The 18,337-nt window shown below is 52.2% G+C and overlaps 1 protein-coding gene across 5 annotated transcripts in view; it reads left to right on the forward strand.

Annotated features, from left to right (window-relative positions):
* The first annotated feature begins 8,431 nt into the window (after positions 1–8,431).
* Positions 8,432–18,337, forward strand: part of LOC132383978 (serine/threonine-protein kinase MRCK alpha-like) — an 86,162-nt gene continuing 76,256 nt past the window's right edge. For 2 of the 5 annotated variants that reach the window (XM_059955215.1, XM_059955219.1), the window contains exon 1: positions 8,844–9,304. In XM_059955215.1, coding sequence (XP_059811198.1) covers positions 9,067–9,304 — 238 coding nt within the window. In that variant the 5' untranslated portion in view covers positions 8,844–9,066. Of the gene's footprint in view, positions 8,647–8,843; positions 9,305–18,337 lie in introns of those variants that run through there. The other 3 variants (XM_059955214.1, XM_059955218.1, XM_059955216.1) reach the window with 2 other exon arrangements.

Raw genomic sequence — 18,337 nt, forward strand, 5'->3', positions numbered from 1 at the left:
GGAGTGTTGTGAGCAGGTGTGGGTCTCCTATATAAAAAAGGATGTGCTGGCGTTAGAGAGGGTCCAGAGGAAGTTCACAAGAATGCTTCTGGGAATGAAAAGGTTAATATACGAGTAGCGTTTAACAGCTCTGGGGCTGTACTCAGTGGAGTTTAGAAGAATGAAGGATGGGATCTCATTGAAATCTATGGAATATTGTAAGGCCTGGATTAGAGAGGATTTTCCCTACAGTGGGGGAGCCTAGGACCACAGGCCACAGCCTTGGTGCAGAGGAACGTCTGTTTTGAACAATGATAAGGGGGAGTTTCTTTAGGCAGATGAGTGAGTCTGTGGAATTCATTACTGTGGATGGCAGTGGAGACCAAATCATTGAGTATATTTAAAACAGAGGTCGAAAGTGTGTCAAAGGTTCAGGGAGAAGGCAGCAGAATGCGATTGAGAGCAATCATAAATCAGCCATGATGGAATAGCAAAGCAAGCTTATATAACAATTACGGCACGGAAACAGGCCATCTCGGCCCTTCTAGTCCGTGCCGAATGCTTACTCTCACCTAGTCCCACTGGCCCGCACTCAGCCCATAACCCTCCATTCCTTTCCTGTCCATATCCCTATCCGATTTTACTTTAAATGACAATATCGAACCTGCCTCTGCCACTTCTACTGGAAGCTCGTTCCACACAGCCACCACACTCTGAGTAAAGAAGTTCCCCCTCGTGTTACCCCTAAACTTTTGCCCTTTAACTCTCAACTCATGTCCTCTTGTTTGAATCTCCCCTACTCTCAGTGGAAAAAGCCTATCCATGTCAACTCATAAACTCATTATCCCCCTCATAATTTTAAATAACTCCATCAAGTCCCCCCTTCAACCATCTGCGCTCCAAAGAATAAAGACCTAACTTGTTCAACCTTTCTCTGTAACTTAGGTGCTGAAACCAACCTAACATTCTAGTAAATCTCCTCTGTACTCTCTCTATTTTGTCGACATCTTTCCTATAATTCGGTGACCAGAACTGTACACAATACTCCAAATTCGGCCTCACCAAAGCCTTGTACAATTTTAACATTACATCCCGACTCCTATACTCAATGCTCTGATTTATAAAGGCCAGCGTTCCAAAAGCTTTCTTCACCACCCTATCCACATGAGATTCCACCTTCAGGGAACTATGCACCATTATTCCTAGATCTGGTTCAAAGGGAGATCTAGATCTAGCTTCTGGTCCCACAAAAGAAAACTGGCAGGTAGGTCAGCTTTCTTCTTGAACTACTCTCTTAAACTATGGAACTCAATACCAAAAACTACAAGGGATTTGATACTTAAATGCCAGCTCAAAATCTATGTATTTAACTTTGCTTTTAACTACTATAATTTTGCCTTTATCATTACGTTGGCATTTTATCTAATTGTAAAGTACTTTGAACTACATTGTATAAAAAGTGCTTGATAAATAAGTTGTTACTATTACTCAGGGAGCTCATTCCTCATTTGCACTGCACTAGTAGGTTATGCAAGTCAAAAGAAAAATACAGCACAGAAACAGGCCACTCCATGCTGAACCGTTTAAACTGCCTGCTCCCTTCGACCTGCACTGGGCCCGTCGCCCTCCAATCCCCCACCACCCAATGTTAAAATTGAGCTCGTTCCACACACTCACCACTCTTACGTTCCCCTTAAACTTTTCACCTTTCACCCTCACCCCGTGACCTGTGGTTGCACTCACCCTACCTCAGTGGAAAAGGCCTACTTGCATTTAACCTATTTACACCCCTCACAATTTTGTATATCAAATCTCCCCTCGATCTTCTACATTCCAAGGAATAAAGTCCTAAACTGTTCATTCTTTCCTTGTAACTCAGCTCCTCCAGACCCTGCAACATCCTTGTAAATTTTCCCTGTACTCTTTCAACCTTATTTACATCTTTCCTGTAGGTTGGTGGCCAAAACTGCACTCAATACTCCAAACTAGGCCTCACCAACGTCTTATACAACTTCAACATAACATCCCGTCTTCTGTGCTCAATACATTGATTTATGAAGGTGTGTTACTGACAAAGAGCCAAAGATGTACATACTATTCAGTACAGATCATTGCATCACATCAGTGCATTGGGGTAGAATGAGGTAAAACAGTAACAATCCAGAATAAAGTGTAAGAGCGACAGGTAAACGATAAGGTGCAAGACTGTAATGAGGTAGATTAGGAGGTCAAGAGTCCATCTGGGGACCATTGGGTTTGAGCCCCAGTGGGTGAGTTTACTCTGATATTGTAGCAGCTTAGCGCATCGCATTTCAGCACCGACGATCACCGATCAGAGCTCAGTTCCCACCGCTGCCTGTGAGGAGTTTGCACGTTCTCCCCGTGCCTGCATGGGTTTTCTCCGGGTGCTCCGGTTTCCTCCCACAGTCCAAAGACCTATCAGTTGGTAGGCTAATTGATCATTGTAAATTGTCCCCTATTAGGCTAGGACTAAGTTGGTGGTTGCTGGGCCGAGCAGCATGGTTCAAAGGGCTGGAAGGGCCTATTCTGCACTGTATCTCAATAAATTTTAAAAAATAATAAAAACAGGCCATAAACCTCCATTTTCCCGTCATCCACGTGCTTATCTATGTCTCTTAAATGTCCCTGTAGTATCCTTCTCTACCACCACCCCTGGCAGGGCATTCCTCACACCCACTCTCTGTGTAAAAAAAAAACCTATCCCTGACCAAACCAGATAATTTCCTCCAAACACCTTAAAATTATGCCCCCTCATATTAGCCATTTCTGCCCTGGGGATAAGGCGCTGGCTGTCTGTTTCATCCCTCTTATAATCGTAGGCACTTCTATCGAGTGACCTCTCATCCTCCTTCGCCCAACACATCCTCATAAGAATTGGCCTCCAATCTCTGCATTCTCCCTAATAAAGTTTATCATTTACTTTGTTCCTGATGACCCCCCGGTGACCTTTCACCTCCCTCACCCGACAAGACTCTGTCTGCCTCCGCCTTTTAAAGTTATTCGGGGATTCTTTTTCAGCCTTTCCTTCAGGAAGACAGTTCCAAAAACTTGTTTTGCAGTTCTCTGACTTACCGAGTGAACCCTTCCAACAATGAATTCTCCCACAAAAGGGCACGTCCTCTCCACACCCACTCTGTCAAGATTTCATAGCATAGTTTGCATTTCAGTCAAATTCTCTCCCCCTCACCCTCTCCTTCCCACCATCTCCCCCATTGACTAAAAGCCCAAACTCTCTCCCACCTCTCCCCATCCCATCTCCTCTCTCCCTTCTAGCCCCAAACCCTTTCCCCCTCTCCCCATCTCATCTTCTCTCTCCCTTCTACCCCCAAACCCTTTCCCCTCTCCCCATCTCGTTTTCTCTCTCCCTTCTACCCCAAACCCTTTCCCCCTCCCCATCTCGTCTTCTCTCTCCCTTCTACCCCCAAACCCTTTCCCCCTCTCCCCATCTCGTCTTCTCTCTCCCTTCTACCCCCAAACCCTTTCCCCTCTCCCCATCTCGTTTTCTCTCTCCCTTCTACCCCCAAACCCTTTCCCCCTCTCCCCCTCTCGTCTTCTCTCTCCCTTCTACCCCCAAACCCTTTCCCCCTCTCCCCATCTCGTCTTCTCTCTCCCTTCTACCCCCAAACCCTTTCCCCTCTCCCCATCTCGTTTTCTCTCTCCCTTCTACCCCCAAACCCTTTCCCCCTCTCCCCCCTCGTCTTCTCTCTCCCTTCTACCCCAAACCCTTCCCCCTTTCCCCATCTCGTTTTCTCTCTCCCTTCTACCCCAAACCCTTTCCCCCTCCCCATCTCGTCTTCTCTCTCCCTTCTACCCCCAAACCCTTTCCCCCTCTCCCCATCTCGTCTTCTCTCTCCCTTCTACCCCCAAACCCTTTCCCCCTCTCCCCATCTCGTCTTCTCTCTCCCTTCTACCCCCAAACCCTTTCCCCTCTCCCCATCTCGTTTTCTCTCTCCCTTCTACCCCCAAACCCTTTCCCCCTCTCCCCCTCTCGTCTTCTCTCTCCCTTCTACCCCCAAACCCTTTCCCCCTCTCCCCCCTCGTCTTCTCTCTCCCTTCTACCCCCAAACCCTTTCCCCCTCTCCCCCCTCGTCTTCTCTCTCCCTTCTACCCCAAACCCTTCCCCCTTTCCCCATCTCGTTTTCTCTCTCCCTTCTACCCCCAAACCCTTTCCCCTCTCCCCATCTCGTTTTCTCTCTCCCTTCTACCCCCAAACCCTTTCCCCTCTCCCCATCTCGTTTTCTCTCTCCCTTCTACCCCCAAACCCTTCCCCCTTTCCCCATCTCGTTTTCTCTCTCCCTTCTACCCCAAACCCTTTCCCCCTCCCCATCTCGTCTTCTCTCTCCCTTCTACCCCCAAACCCTTTCCCCCTCTCCCCCCTCGTCTTCTCTCTCCCTTCTACCCCAAACCCTTCCCCCTTTCCCCATCTCGTTTTCTCTCTCCCTTCTACCCCAAACCCTTTCCCCCTCCCCATCTCGTCTTCTCTCTCCCTTCTACCCCCAAACCCTTTCCCCCTCTCCCCATCTCGTCTTCTCTCTCCCTTCTACCCCCAAACCCTTTCCCCCTCTCCCCATCTCGTCTTCTCTCTCCCTTCTACCCCCAAACCCTTTCCCCTCTCCCCATCTCGTTTTCTCTCTCCCTTCTACCCCCAAACCCTTTCCCCCTCTCCCCCTCTCGTCTTCTCTCTCCCTTCTACCCCCAAACCCTTTCCCCCTCTCCCCCCTCGTCTTCTCTCTCCCTTCTACCCCCAAACCCTTTCCCCCTCTCCCCCCTCGTCTTCTCTCTCCCTTCTACCCCAAACCCTTTCCCCCTCTCCCCCCTCGTCTTCTCTCTCCCTTCTACCCCCAAACCCTTTCCCCCTCCCCATCTCGTCTTCTCTCTCCCTTCTACCCCCAAACCCTTTCCCCCTCTCCCCATCTCGTCTTCTCTCTCCCTTCTACCCCCAAGCCCTCTCCCACCAAACCATCGCCCACCTCTCCCCATCCTGTATCTCTCGTTCTTCTCCCCAAACCATCTCCCACCACCCCATCCCATTTTCTCTCTCTTCTACCCCCTGAAACCCTCTTACTGTCTCCCCTGCCCACCCACCCTCCTTCCCCCAGCATATCTCCTCGCTGCCCCTCGCCCACTGTGGAGCTTGTCCTCTGTTACACAGAATGTCAAAGAGTACAATACAGGAACAGGCCATTCGGCCCATAATGTTGTGCTGAACCAGTTAAAAAGCAAATCAAATACCCCCAAAAACTCATCCCCCCTACCTACACCATGTCCGTATCCCTCCATCTTCCTCACATCCATGTGCTGATCCAAACATCTCTTAAAAGCCTCTAGTGTATTTGCCTCTACCCCCATACCAGGCATCCACCAGTTTCCGAGTGAAAACCCTACCTCCAACATCCCCCTTTGAACCTACCCCCTCGCCTTCAATGCTACCCTCTAGTATTAGTCATTTCAACCCTGGGAAACAGATACTCTCTGTCCACTCTATCGATGCTTCTCATCAGATCTCCCGTCAGCCTCTGGCGCTCCAGAGAAAACAACCCAAGTTTAACCTCTTCTACACCCTCTTTATCCACTTATGAATCTAGAGTTTTATAAAGTTGCAACATAACCTCTTGATTTTTGAACTCTGAGCCTCGACTGATAAAAGCAAGCGTTCCACAAGCCTTCTTAACCATCTTATCGATCTTCATAGCCACTTTTAAGGAGCTATGAAACTGGACCCCAAGATCTTGCCTCAGCAACATTGTTAAGGGGCTTGCCCTGCCAAGGCGCAACAGCTCACATTTATGTGGGTTGAACTCCATCTGCCATTTCTCTGCCCATATCCACAGCTGATCTATATCGTGCTTTGCCAGTCTTCTATCTGTCCACAACTCCTCCAATCTCGGAATCATCCACAGACTTGCTAACCCACCCATCTACATTGTCTTCCAGGTCATTTATACAGACGGACATACTTTATCGATCCCGAGGGAAATTGGGTTTCGTTACAGTCGCACTAACCAAGAATAGTGAAGAAATATAGCAATATAAAACCATCAATAATTAAATAATAATACGTAAATAATGCCAAGTGGAAATTAGTCCAGGACCAGCCTATTGGCTGGGGGTGTCTGACACTCCGAGGGAGGAGTTGTAAAGTTTGATGGCCACAGGTAGGAATGACTTCCTATGACGCTCAGTGTTGCAGCTCGGTGGAATGAGTCTCTGGCTGAATGTACTCCTGTGCCTAACCAGTACAGTATGGAGTGGTTGGGAGACATTGTCCAAGATGGCATGCAACTTGGACAGCATCCTCTTTTCAGACACCACCGTCAGAGAGTCCGGTTCCACCCCCACGACATCACTGGCCTCACGAATGAGTTTGTTGATTCTGTTGGTGTCTGCTGCCCCAGCACACAACAGCAAACGTGATAGCACATCACAAATAGTAGAGGTCCCAGAACAGATCCCTGAGGAACACCACAAATTACAGACTTCCAGCTCGAGCAAGTCCCTTCCTCTGTGGCTGTGTGCGAGCAGGTTCTGACCCCAAACAGCCAATTTGCCGGGGATCCCATGAATCCCAGTCTTTCGGATTAGCCTCCCATGAGGGTCTTCGTCAAGTGCCTTCCTAAAATCCTTGTAGACAACACCCCCTGCCCTACCCTCACCAATCTCTCTCGTCGCCTTGTTAAGGCACGACCTGCCCCGCACAAAGCCACGCTGCCTCTCCCCAATTAGCTCCTAATTTTCAAATGTTCATACATCCTGTCCCTAAGAAATTGAGTGTGTGAGTTTGCATTTGAATTAAAATGTTCTGACTCCGAGGTAGGATGGCTGAGACGTACACGAGTGATATTTCTGGCACGACGGAGGAATCTGTGATACCCAGGGACACGGAATTTGGGGTTCATTATCCCCCAGTGACCACTGACTACAAGGAATCCAGAGGGGTGACTCAGTCCGCAGGAACATTGCCACACCTGGGCATTTCACCAGGTGGCGCTAGAGAGTCGTGACAGAGCAGCACAAACACTCCCACTTCTCCCCATCCCTTCTTCTCTCTCCATTTTACCCCTAAACCCTCTTCCCCCTCCCCATACCGCATTCTCCCTCCCTTCTACCTCCAAACCCTCTTTCACCCCTCCCATCCCCTTCTCTCTCCCTTCCACCCCCAAACTTTCTCCCAACTCTCCCCATCCCGTCTTCTCTCTCCCTTCCACCCCCAAACTTTCTCCCCTCTTCCCATCCCTTCTTCTCTCCATTTTACCCCCAAACCCTCTTCCTCCTCCCCATACCGCATTCTCTCTCCCTTCCACCCCCAAATCTTCTCCCAACTCTCCCCATCCCGTCTTCTCTCCCCTTCCTATCCGCAACCCCTTTCCCATCCGTTTCCTATCCTCCCCCCCCCCCAGCCCCATCATCACCCCTCCGCCTGGTGTGGGGGGTGGGAGAGGTGGTAGATGTAAGAAATGCGTCCCAGGATGTACATGCTGTATGCAGTTTGGCAGATTATTTCCTGAAATTACAAGGGGGACTGCATTTCAGACGTTCGGAAATAGCTTTGGGTCGTCATGTCGTGGAAGAGGGTGTTGGCCGTAAACTGCACCCCTACCCCCACGCCCCTCCCGCGCCACTCTGCATAGTGAGAGAATGTCGACCTCACTCATGCATTTAAATAGAGGGCTTTCAGGAGCGCGGGGAATTCTGGGATGTTTCATCCGCCATCGCCTGGTCGGCAATGGCGAGCGTGAGGAAGCAGGTGGTACGTGCGCAGAAACTACAAGTCGCTTGCTGGGCCGAGAGGGTAAGAGCGAGAGAAAGACGAGGAGTGAGCGGGACAGGAAATTAGAAACGCGGGAGCAAGAAATAACTAGTCCCACAAACGCGCATGTTGGAGGGTCTCAGCAAGTCCTGCTGAAGGGTCCTCGGCCCGAAACGTCGACGCTTCACTTCTCTCCAGACGAGCTGCTTGACTTTCTGAGTCCCTCCTCCATTTAGTGTGTATGTACTTTGCTCAAGATTTCCAGCGTCTGCGCAGTTGGAATTAGGGCGAAGGAGGTCAAGGAAAGGATAAAGACGATCGAACGAGCTCTCGGGCGGTGGGGGGGGGGGTGTCAAAAATAGTGTCGGGGCACAGACCCGAACCCGCTGCCCTGATTCCCAAGACGTCTTTACCGACTGACCTCTGACCCAGATCCAGTTTCCAGAGAAATTGCACCATGACCCTGCTCCCGATTCATGCCCTTTGACCCCATCGCACCAGTTCATTCGTACCCCATACCCACTGTGAGTATTCTGATCCAGTGCCAGAGTGAACCCGCCTGTCGAGGGGTCCGTAACCTTGACCGATATCCTCTGACCCGGTACCAAAGTGCACCGCACTATAAAGGAATCTACAACCTTGACCTGTGGCCCCTGACCCGGTGCCACTGGAAAATGTACCCCCGGATCCCGGAGGACACTGTGCCCAGGGACCCACAGTGACCTCCAAGGCCAAGTGGAAGCGTCTCGTTCCCGCCGTGCCCAAGCGCAGTGACCCCCCACCCCACTTGCGGGAAGGGACTGAGGTTCACAGCTCGGTACCCGAGAGCGAAGAAACAGCTTGACTTAGAAATGGGAGGAGCCCGAACCGGGGTAGGGATTGGTCGCTGTGTCTGACAGGTGAGTGGGTGAAGGAAACACGGGAAGAGAAAGGGGAGGGACGGGGAGAGAGGGAGGTAAAAAAAACATTGGAGGGAGGTTGGAGAGGAAAACAGGAACAGGTAGGAGTGAGGAGGGAGAGCAGATACAGACGGGAGGGGAGAAGGAAGAGGTTAGAAGAGGGGAGGGAGGAATAGGGACGGGGGCCAGAGAGAAGAGGGTCGGGAGGGGGGAGAGGAACAAGAAGAGGGAGTAGGAAGAAGGCAGGAGGAGGTGGTGAAACAGAGGTAGGGAGGACAGAGGAGACGGAAGGCAAAAAATCGACTAGAAGGAGGAACCAGACAACGACAGAAACAAAACTAAAGTGGATAGAGAAGGGACGGGGCGGGAATCACGGATTCGAGGCGCAGTGAGAGAGTTGTGGGAAAGGGACGAACCCCGATGGACGGGGGGTCGGGGAGAGGTGACGAGAACGGCGCGCCCAGCGTCGGGACGGTGTCTCCGGAGTGGAGGCTGAGGGAACTGGAGCGGCTGATGGCTCGGGGCGCGGCCACGGATGCCCAGGCCGACCCGAGGGTAAGCCAGGAGACGCTGCTCGACCTCCTCCTTTGCCTGTTCTACGAGTTCAGCAGCGCCCGGCTCTGCAGAGACCAGCCCATCAGCAACTTCCTACAGCGGGGTAAGTCCGCCCCTCGACCTTGCCCAGCCTCCCTGGCGCCTGGTCCAATTCCGACCTTCTCCTGCCCGGGAACGATGCTCAGGGGCACCGATCCGTTCTTAACCGTGAGAAAGATATCAATCAGAACAGGTATAAGGGATGGATCCGTCCCCACCGGTACCGTACCCCGGTGTCACACAGTGACAGACCCGTCCCCACCGGTACCGTACCCCGGTGTGACACAGTGACAGACCCATCCCCACCGGTACCGTACCCCGGTGTCACACAGTGACAGACCCGTCCCCACCGGTATCAGACAGTGGCGGATCCGTCCCTACCGGTACCGCACCCCGGAGTTATACAGTGACGGACCCGTCCCCACCGGTATCAGACAGTGGCGGACCCGTCCCCACCGTTACCGTACCCCGGTGTCACACAGTGACAGACCCGTCCCCACCGGTACCGTACCCCGGTGTCACACAGTGACAGACCCGTCCCCACCGGTACCGTACCCCGGTGTCACACAGTGACAGACTTGTCCCCACCGGTACCGTACCCCGGCGTTATACAGTGACAGACCCGTCCCCACCGGTACCGTACCCCGGTGTTACACAGTGACAGACCCGTCCCTACCGGTATCAGACAGTGGCGGATCCGTCCCTACCGGTACCGCACCCCGGAGTTACACAGTGACGGACCCGTCCCCACCGGTACTGTACCCCGGTGTCACACAGTGACAGGCCCGTCCCCACCGGTACCGTACCCCGGTGCCATACAGTGACAGACCCGTCCCCTGCGGTACCGTACCCCGGTGTCACACAGTGACGGACCCGTCCCTACCGGTACCGCACCCCGGTGTCACACAGTGACGGACCTGTCCCCACCGGTATCAGACAGTGACAGACCCATCCCCACCGGTACCGTACCCCGGTGTTACACGGCAACAGACCCAACCCCCACCGGTACTGTACCCCAGTGTCATACAGTGACAGACCCGTCCCCACCGGTACCGTACCCCGGTGTCACACAGTGACAGACTTGTCCCCACCGGTACCGTACCCCGGTGTCACACAGTGACAGGCCCGTCCCCACCGGTACCGTACCCCGGTGCCATACAGTGACAGACCCGTCCCCTGCGGTACCGTACCCCGGTGTCACACAGTGACGGACCCGTCCCCACCGGTACCGTACCCCGGTGTCACACAGTGACGGACCCGTCCCCTCCGGTACCGTACCCCGGTGTCACACAGTGACGGACCCGTCCCCACCGGTACCGTACCCTGGTGCCATACAGTGAAAGACCCGTCCCCTGCGGTACCGTACCCCGGTGTCACACAGTGACAGACCCGTCCCCTGCGGTACCGTACCCCGGTGTCACACAGTGGCGGACCTGTCCCCACCAGTACCGTACCCCGGTGTCACACAGTGACGGACCCGTCCCCACCGGTATCAGACAGTGACGGACCCATCCCCACCGGTACCGTACCCCGGAGTTACACAGTGACGGACCCGTCCCCACCGGTATCAGACAGTGACGGACCCATCCCCACCGGTACCGTACCCCGGTGTTATACTGTGACAGTGCCTCTAACAAGTATTCACCCCTTCCTTGGCGGTTTTCATGTTTTATTGTTTTAAAATATGGAATCACTGTGGATTTAACTTGGCTTTTTTGACGCTGATCAACAGAAATGACTCTATAAATTGCTTGAAATTTATTACAATTGTTAAAACACAAAATAATTGCATGTATTCACCCCCTTTCAAATCAGTATTTAGTAGATGCACCTTTGGCAGCAATTACAGCCTTGAGTCTGTGTGGATAGGTCTCTATCAGCTTTGCACGTCTGGACACTGCAATTATCCCCCATTCTTTACAAAACTGCTCAAGCTCTGTCAGATCAGAATCAGGTTTATCATCACAGGCATGTGTCCTGAAATTTGTTTATTTAGCCACAGCAGTTCAATGCAATACATAATATAAAAAATAAGTAAATCAGTTACAGTATATATATAGATTAAAAATTGTGCAAAAGCAGAAATAATACATATTTTAAAAAGTGTTCAAGGGTTCAATGTCCATTCAGGAATTGGATGGCAGAGGGGAAGAAGCTGTTCCTGAATCGTTGAGTGTGTGTCTTCAGGCTCCTGTACCTCCTTGTTGGCAGAGGGGAAGAAGCTGTTCCTGAATCGTTCAGTGTGTGCCTTCAGGCTCCTGTACCTCCTCCCTGACGGCAGAGGGGAAGAAGCTGTTCCTGAATCGCTGAGTGTGTCTTCAGGCTCCTGTACCTCCTCCCTAACGGCAGAGGGGAAGAAGCTGTTCCTGAATCGCTGAGTGTGTGTCTTCAGGCTCCTGTACCTCCTCCCTAACGGCAGAGGGGAAGGAGCTGTTCCTGAATCGTTGAGTGTGTGTCTTCAGGCTCCTGTACCTCCTCTCTGATGGCAGAGGGGAAGAAGCTGTTCCTGAATCGTTGAGTGTGTGTCTTCAGGCTCCTGTAACTCCTCCCTGATGGTTACAGTGACCCCCTGGGTGCTGGGGGTTCCTTAATAATGAACACTGCCTTTCTGAGACACCACTCCCTGAAGATGCCCTGGTATTGTCCGAATCTTGCACCACCCTGAGCAGGGTGAACGTATGGAAGGCAGCTGGTCCGGATGGAACACCGGGCCATGTGCTCAGAGTCTGTGCAGGGCAGTTGGCCGGGGTCTTCACGGACATTTTCAATCTGTCCCTGGCCCAGGCCATTGTCCCCACAAGCTTCAAGATCACCACCATCGTGCTAGTGCTGAAGCATTCCACTGCCACGGGCCTGAATGACTTCCGCCCAGTTGCACTCACCCCCATCACTGCCAAGTGCTTTGAGAGACTGGTTCCATCGCATCTGAAATCCTGTCTGCCCACTACCCTGGACCCCCATCAATTTGCCTATCGTACCAACAGGTCAACAGAGAATGCCATCTCCACGGCACTTCACTCTGCCCAGACCCACCTGGACAGACCCAACTCTTACATTCATTGGCTTTATTTCGGCATTCAATACTGTGACCCCCCCTCCCAGCTGATCGCCAAACTTCATCAGCTTAGTATCAGCTCGTCCCTCTGCAATTGGACCTTGGACTTTCTGACTAACAGACCCCGATCTGTTAAGTTAGACAACCTCTCCTCCTCCACTCTCACCCTGAACACCGACGTGCCTCAAGGCTGTGTGCTGAGCCCTCTTCTGTACTCCCTTTTCACCTATGACTGCGTTCCTGAACTCCATTATCAAGTTCGCAGACGACACCACCGTGGTTGGCCTGATCAGAGGGGATGACGAGACGGCCTACAGGGACGAGATCCAGCACCTGACCATGTGGTGTGCCGACAACAACCTGGCCCTTAACACCCAGAAGACCAGGGAGGTCATTGTGGACTTCAGGCAGGCTAGGGGCCATACTCACATCCCCATCTACATCAACGGAGCTGTAGTCGAGCGTGTATCAAGCTTCAAATTCCTTGGTGTCCACATTTCTGATGATCTCACCTGGTCCCTGAACTCCTCCATCCTGATCAAAAAGGCACAACAGCGCCTTTATTTCCTGCGGAGCATCAAGAAAGCTCACCTCTGTCCCAGGATACTGACGGACTTTCACCGCTGTACCATCGAGAGCAAACTCACCAAATGCATCTCAGTGTGGGATGACAATTGTCCCGTATCGGACCGCAAAGCACTCCAGCGGGTGGTGAAAACTGCCCAGCAGATTATCGGCACCCAGTCGCCCACCATTGAGAACATCTACCATAAACGCTGCCCGGGCAGGGCGAGAAGCATTATCAAGGATGCATCTCACCCTAACCATGGACATTTCACTCTCCTCCCATCCGGTAGGCGCTACAGGAGCCTCCGCTCCCGCACCAGCAGACTCGGGAAGAGCTTCTTCCCTGAGGCTGTGACCCGGCTGAACCTCACATCACAACGCTAAGCAGTATTGCACCCATATTGGACTGTCTCAGGACTTTTATATTTGTGTGCTGTAGCTCTGGCTTCTTATTCGCAGTTATTTTGTAAATAACACTATTCTTTACATTTCTGGTTCAATGCTACCTGCATTTCATTGGCTTTGTATCTGTGCTCGGTACAACGACAATAAAGTTGAATCTAATCTAATCTTGTAGGCTAGTACCCAAGGTGAAGCCGACTAAATTTACAACCCTCTGCAGCTTCTTTCAATCCTGTGCAGTAGCCCCCCCCCCCCATACCAGACAGTGACGCAGCCTGTCAGAATGCTCTCCATGGTACATCTATAGAAGTTTTTGAGTGTTTTTGTTGACATACTAAATCACTTCAGACTCTTATTGAAGTAGTCACTGTCTTGCCTTCTTTATAACGGCATCGATATGTTGGGACCTGGTTAGATCCTCAGAGATCCTGACACCCAGGAACTTGAAACTGCTCACTCTCTCCACTTCTGATCCCTCCATGAGGATTGGTATGTGTTCCTTCGTCTTACCCTTCCTGAAGTCCACAATCAGCTCTTTCATCTTACTGACATTGAGTGCCAGGGTGTTGCTGTTACACCACTCCACTAGTTGGTATATCTCACTCCTGTACGCCCTCTTGTCACCACCTGAGATTCCACCAACAATGGTTGTATCGTCAGCAAATTTATAAATGGTATTTGAACTATGCACAGCTATGGGTATAGAGAGAGGTGCACCAGTGTCGATTGTCAGCGATGAGGATATGTTATCACCAATTCACACAGATTGTGGTCTTCCGGCTAGGAAGTTGAGGATCCAATTGCAGAGGGAGGTATAGAGGCCCAGGTTCTGCAACTTCTCAATCAGGATTGTGGGAATGATGGTATTAAATGCTGAGCTATAGTCGATGAACAGCATCCTGACGTAGGTGTTTGTGTTGTCCAGGTGGTCTACAGTCGTGTGAAGAGCCATTGAGATGGCATCTGCCGTTGACCTATTGTGGCGACAGGCTAATTGCAGTGGGTCCAGGTCCTCGCTGAGGCAGGAGTTCAGTCTAGTCATGACCAACCTCTCAAATCATTTCATCACTGTCGATGTGAGTGCTACCGGGTGATAGTCATTAAGGCAGCTCACATTATTCTTCTTAGGCACTGGCATAATTGTTGCCTTTTTGAAGCAAGTGAGAACTTCTGCCCGTAGCAAAGAGAGGTTGAAAATGTCCTCGAATACTCCCGCCAACTGTTTGGCACAAGTTTTCAGAGTCTTACCAGCTACTCCGTCAGGGCCTTCCGCCTTGCGAAAGACAGGCTAACATCGACCTCCGAGATGGAGATCACAGGGTCACCGGGTTCAGCCGGGATCTTCACAGCTGGAGTTGTGTTCTTCCTTTCAAACGGGCATAGAAGGCATTGAGTTCATCTGGTAGTGGAGCATCGCTGCCATTCACGCGACTGGGTTTCGCTTTCTAGGAAGCAACGTCTTGCAGACCCTGCCAGAGTTGCTGTGCATCCGATGTCACCTCCAACCTTGCTCAAAGTTGTCCCTTTGCCCTTGAAATAACCCTCCGCAAGTCATACCCGGTTTTCTGGTACAGGCCTGGGTCGCCAGACTTGAATGCCACAGATCTGGCCTTCAGCAGACAGAGTACGTCCTGGTTCATCCACGGCCTTTGGCTTGGGAATGCATGGGGATCGTGAATACAGCCCTCTCCAAGTCCAGCCACAAAGTCTCTATCGGATTGAGGTCTAAGAGTCTTGGCCACTCCAGGACATTGACTTTGTTGTTTTTAAGCCATTCCTGTACAGATTTGGCTTTATGCTCGGGGTCATTGTCTTGCTGGGAAACAAACTTTCTCCCAAGTCGCAGTTCTCGCATCAGGTTTTCCTCCAGGATTTACCCCTGCATTCCTTTTACCCCCTACCTTCACAAGCCTTCCAGGGCCTGCTGCAGTGAAGCATCCCCACAGCTCGATGCAGTCACCACCGTGCTTCCACGGTAGGGATGGTGTGCTTTCGATGATGTGCAGTGCTCAGCTTACACCAAACACAGTGCTCAGTCTGATGGCCAAAAAGCTCAATTTGGGTTTCAACGGACCATAGAACCTTCGTCTAGCTGACTTCAGAGTCTCCCACATGCCTCCTGCCAAACTCTGGCCGAGATTTCATGTGAGATTTTTTTCAACAGGGGCTTTCTCTTTGCCACTCTCCCATAAAGCTGTGACTGGTGAATCGCCCGGGCAACAGTTGTATGCACAGTCTCTCCCATCTCAGCCACTGAAGCTGGTAACTGCAGGGGTCAGTGTTGGGACCGCTTCTTTATATGCTGTACATAAATGATTTAGATGATAGAATGGCTGGGCTTTGTTGTCAAGTTTGCAGGTGATACAAAGATTGGTGGAGGGGCAGGTAGTGTTGAGGAAACAGGTAGGATGCAGGAGGACTCAGACAGATTAGGAGAATGGGCAAGAAAGTGGCAAATGAAATACAGTGTTGGAAAATGCACGGTCATGCACTTTGGCAGTAGAAATACGGAGGGGTGATTGATACATTTGGCCTAAGGTAGAAGGAGTCAATTTTAGAATACCTAGCACATTTATTTTTCCTACATTGACACACTTGGTCCAGCGGTCGTGGAGCACACGGATCCCTTCTTTGTAGAAGTTGGTGTCCTGGACCTCCAGAAGTGGTCCACTATGTTGAGAAATAAATGTGCTTGGTTTTCTAAAATGGACTCCTTCTACCTTGGGCCACAAACTTATCAATCACCCCTCGTAAATGTGCGGACTATTTTCTTAACGGGGAAAGTCCAGGAATCTGAGGTGCAGAGGGACTGTGGAGTCCTTGTGCAGAACACCCTGAAGGTTGACTTGCAGGTTGAGTCGGTGGTGAGGAAGACAAATGCCATGTTAGCATTCATTTCTAGAATACAAGAGCAGGGTAGGATGCTGAGGCTTTATAAGGCACTGGGGAGGCCTCCCCTTGAGTATTGTGAACAGTTTTGGGCTCCTCATCTTGGAAAAAATGTGCTGGCATTGGAGAAGGTTCAGAGGAGGTTCACAAGGATGATTCCAGGACTGAAAGGGTTATCAGACGAGGAACGTTTGATGGCTCTGGGTCTGTACTCACTGGATTTCAGAAGGATGAGGGGGATCTCATTGAAATACGAATGTTGAAAGGCCTAGACAGAGTGGATGTGGAGAGGATGTTTCCCATCGTGGGGGAGTCTAGGACAAGAGGGCACAGCCTCAAGATAGAGGAGCGCCCTTTCAAAACAGAGATGTGGAGAAATTTCTTTAGCCGGGAGGGAGGGTGGTGGGTTTGTGGAATTTGTTGCCAGGTGCAGCTGTGGAGGCCGGGTCGTTGGGCGTATTTGAGGCAGATTGATCGGTCCTTGATTGGACAGGGTATCAAGGGTTACGGGGAGAAGGCTGGGAACTGGGGCTGAGGAAGAGATGAAAAAGAAGGATCAGCCATGATTGAATGGCAGAGCAGACCTGATGAACCAGATGGCCTAATTCTGCTCCTATGTCTTATGGTCTTATGCTCAAAGCCTACACTGGCTACCATCCCACAGTCCTCCTTCGCTACATTGACGTCTGCATTGGTGCTGCTTCCTGCACCCATGTGGAACTCGTTGACTTCTTCCATTTTGCCTCCAACTTCTTGTCCCACCCTGTTACTTGTTAAAACGCCACCCCCTTCTCTCAATTCCTCCATCTCTGCCACATCTGCTCACAGGTACCGGTGGGTACAGGTCTGTCACTGTGTGACACCGGGGTACGGTACCGGTGGGGACAGGTCTGTCGCTGTGTAACACTGGGGTACGGTACCGGTGGGGACGGGTCCATCACTGTATAACACTGGGGTACGGTACCGGTGGGGACGGGTCCGTCACTGTATAACACTGGGGTACGGTACCGGTGGGGACGGGTCCGTCACTGTGTAACACCAGGGTACAGTACCCCTGGGGACGGGTCTGTCACTGTGTAACACCGGGGTACGGTACCGGTGGGGACGGGTCCATCACAGTATAACACTGGGGTACGGTACCGGTGGGGACGGGTCCATCACTGTATAACACTGGGGTACGGTACCGGTGGGGACGGGTCCGTCACTGTATAACACCGGGGTACGGTACCGGTGGGGACAGGTCCATCACTGTATAACACTGGGGTACGGTACCGGTGGGGACGGGTCCATCACTGTGTAACACCGGGGTACGGTACCGGTGGGGACAGGTCCGTCACTGTGTGACACCGGGGTACGGTACCGGTGGGGACGGGTCCATCACTGTATAACACTGGGGTACGGTACCGGTGGGGACGGGTCCATCACTGTATAACACTGGGGTACGGTACCGGTGGGGACGGGTCCGTCACTGTATAACACCGGGGTACGGTACTGGTGGGGACAGGTCCATCACTGTATAACACTGGGGTACGGTACCGGTGGGGACGGGTCCATCACTGTGTAACACCGGGGTACGGTACCGGTGGGGACAGGTCCGTCACTGTGTGACACCGGGGTACGGTACCGGTGGGGACGGGTCTGTCACTGTATGGCACCGGGGTACGGTACCGGTGGGGACGGGTCCGTCACTGTGTCACACCGGGGTACGGTACCGGTGGGGACGGGTCTGTCGCTGTGTGACACCGGGGTACGGTACCCCTGGGGACAGGTCTGTCACTGTGTGACACCAGGGTACGGTACCCCTGGGGACAGGTCTGTCACTGTGTGACACCGGGGTAAGGTACTGGCAGGGATGGGTCTGTCACTGTGTAGCACCGGGGTACGGTACCGGTGGGGACGGGTCCGTCACTGTATTACACCGGGGTACGGTACCCCTGGGGACAGGTCTGTCACTGTGTGACACCAGGGTACGGTACCCCTGGGGACAGGTCTGTCACTGTGTGACACCGGGGTAAGGTACTGGCAGGGATGGGTCTGTCACTGTGTGACACCGGGGTACGGTACCGGTGGGGACGGGTCTGTCACTGTGTAACACCGGGGTACGGTACCGGTGGGGGCGGGTCCGTCACTGTGGGACACTGTGGTACGGTACTGGTGGGGACGGGTCCGTCACTGTGTGACACC

This window comes from Hypanus sabinus, chromosome 31 (genome assembly GCF_030144855.1).
Source record: "Hypanus sabinus isolate sHypSab1 chromosome 31, sHypSab1.hap1, whole genome shotgun sequence".
Lineage (NCBI taxonomy): Eukaryota > Metazoa > Chordata > Chondrichthyes > Myliobatiformes > Dasyatidae > Hypanus > Hypanus sabinus.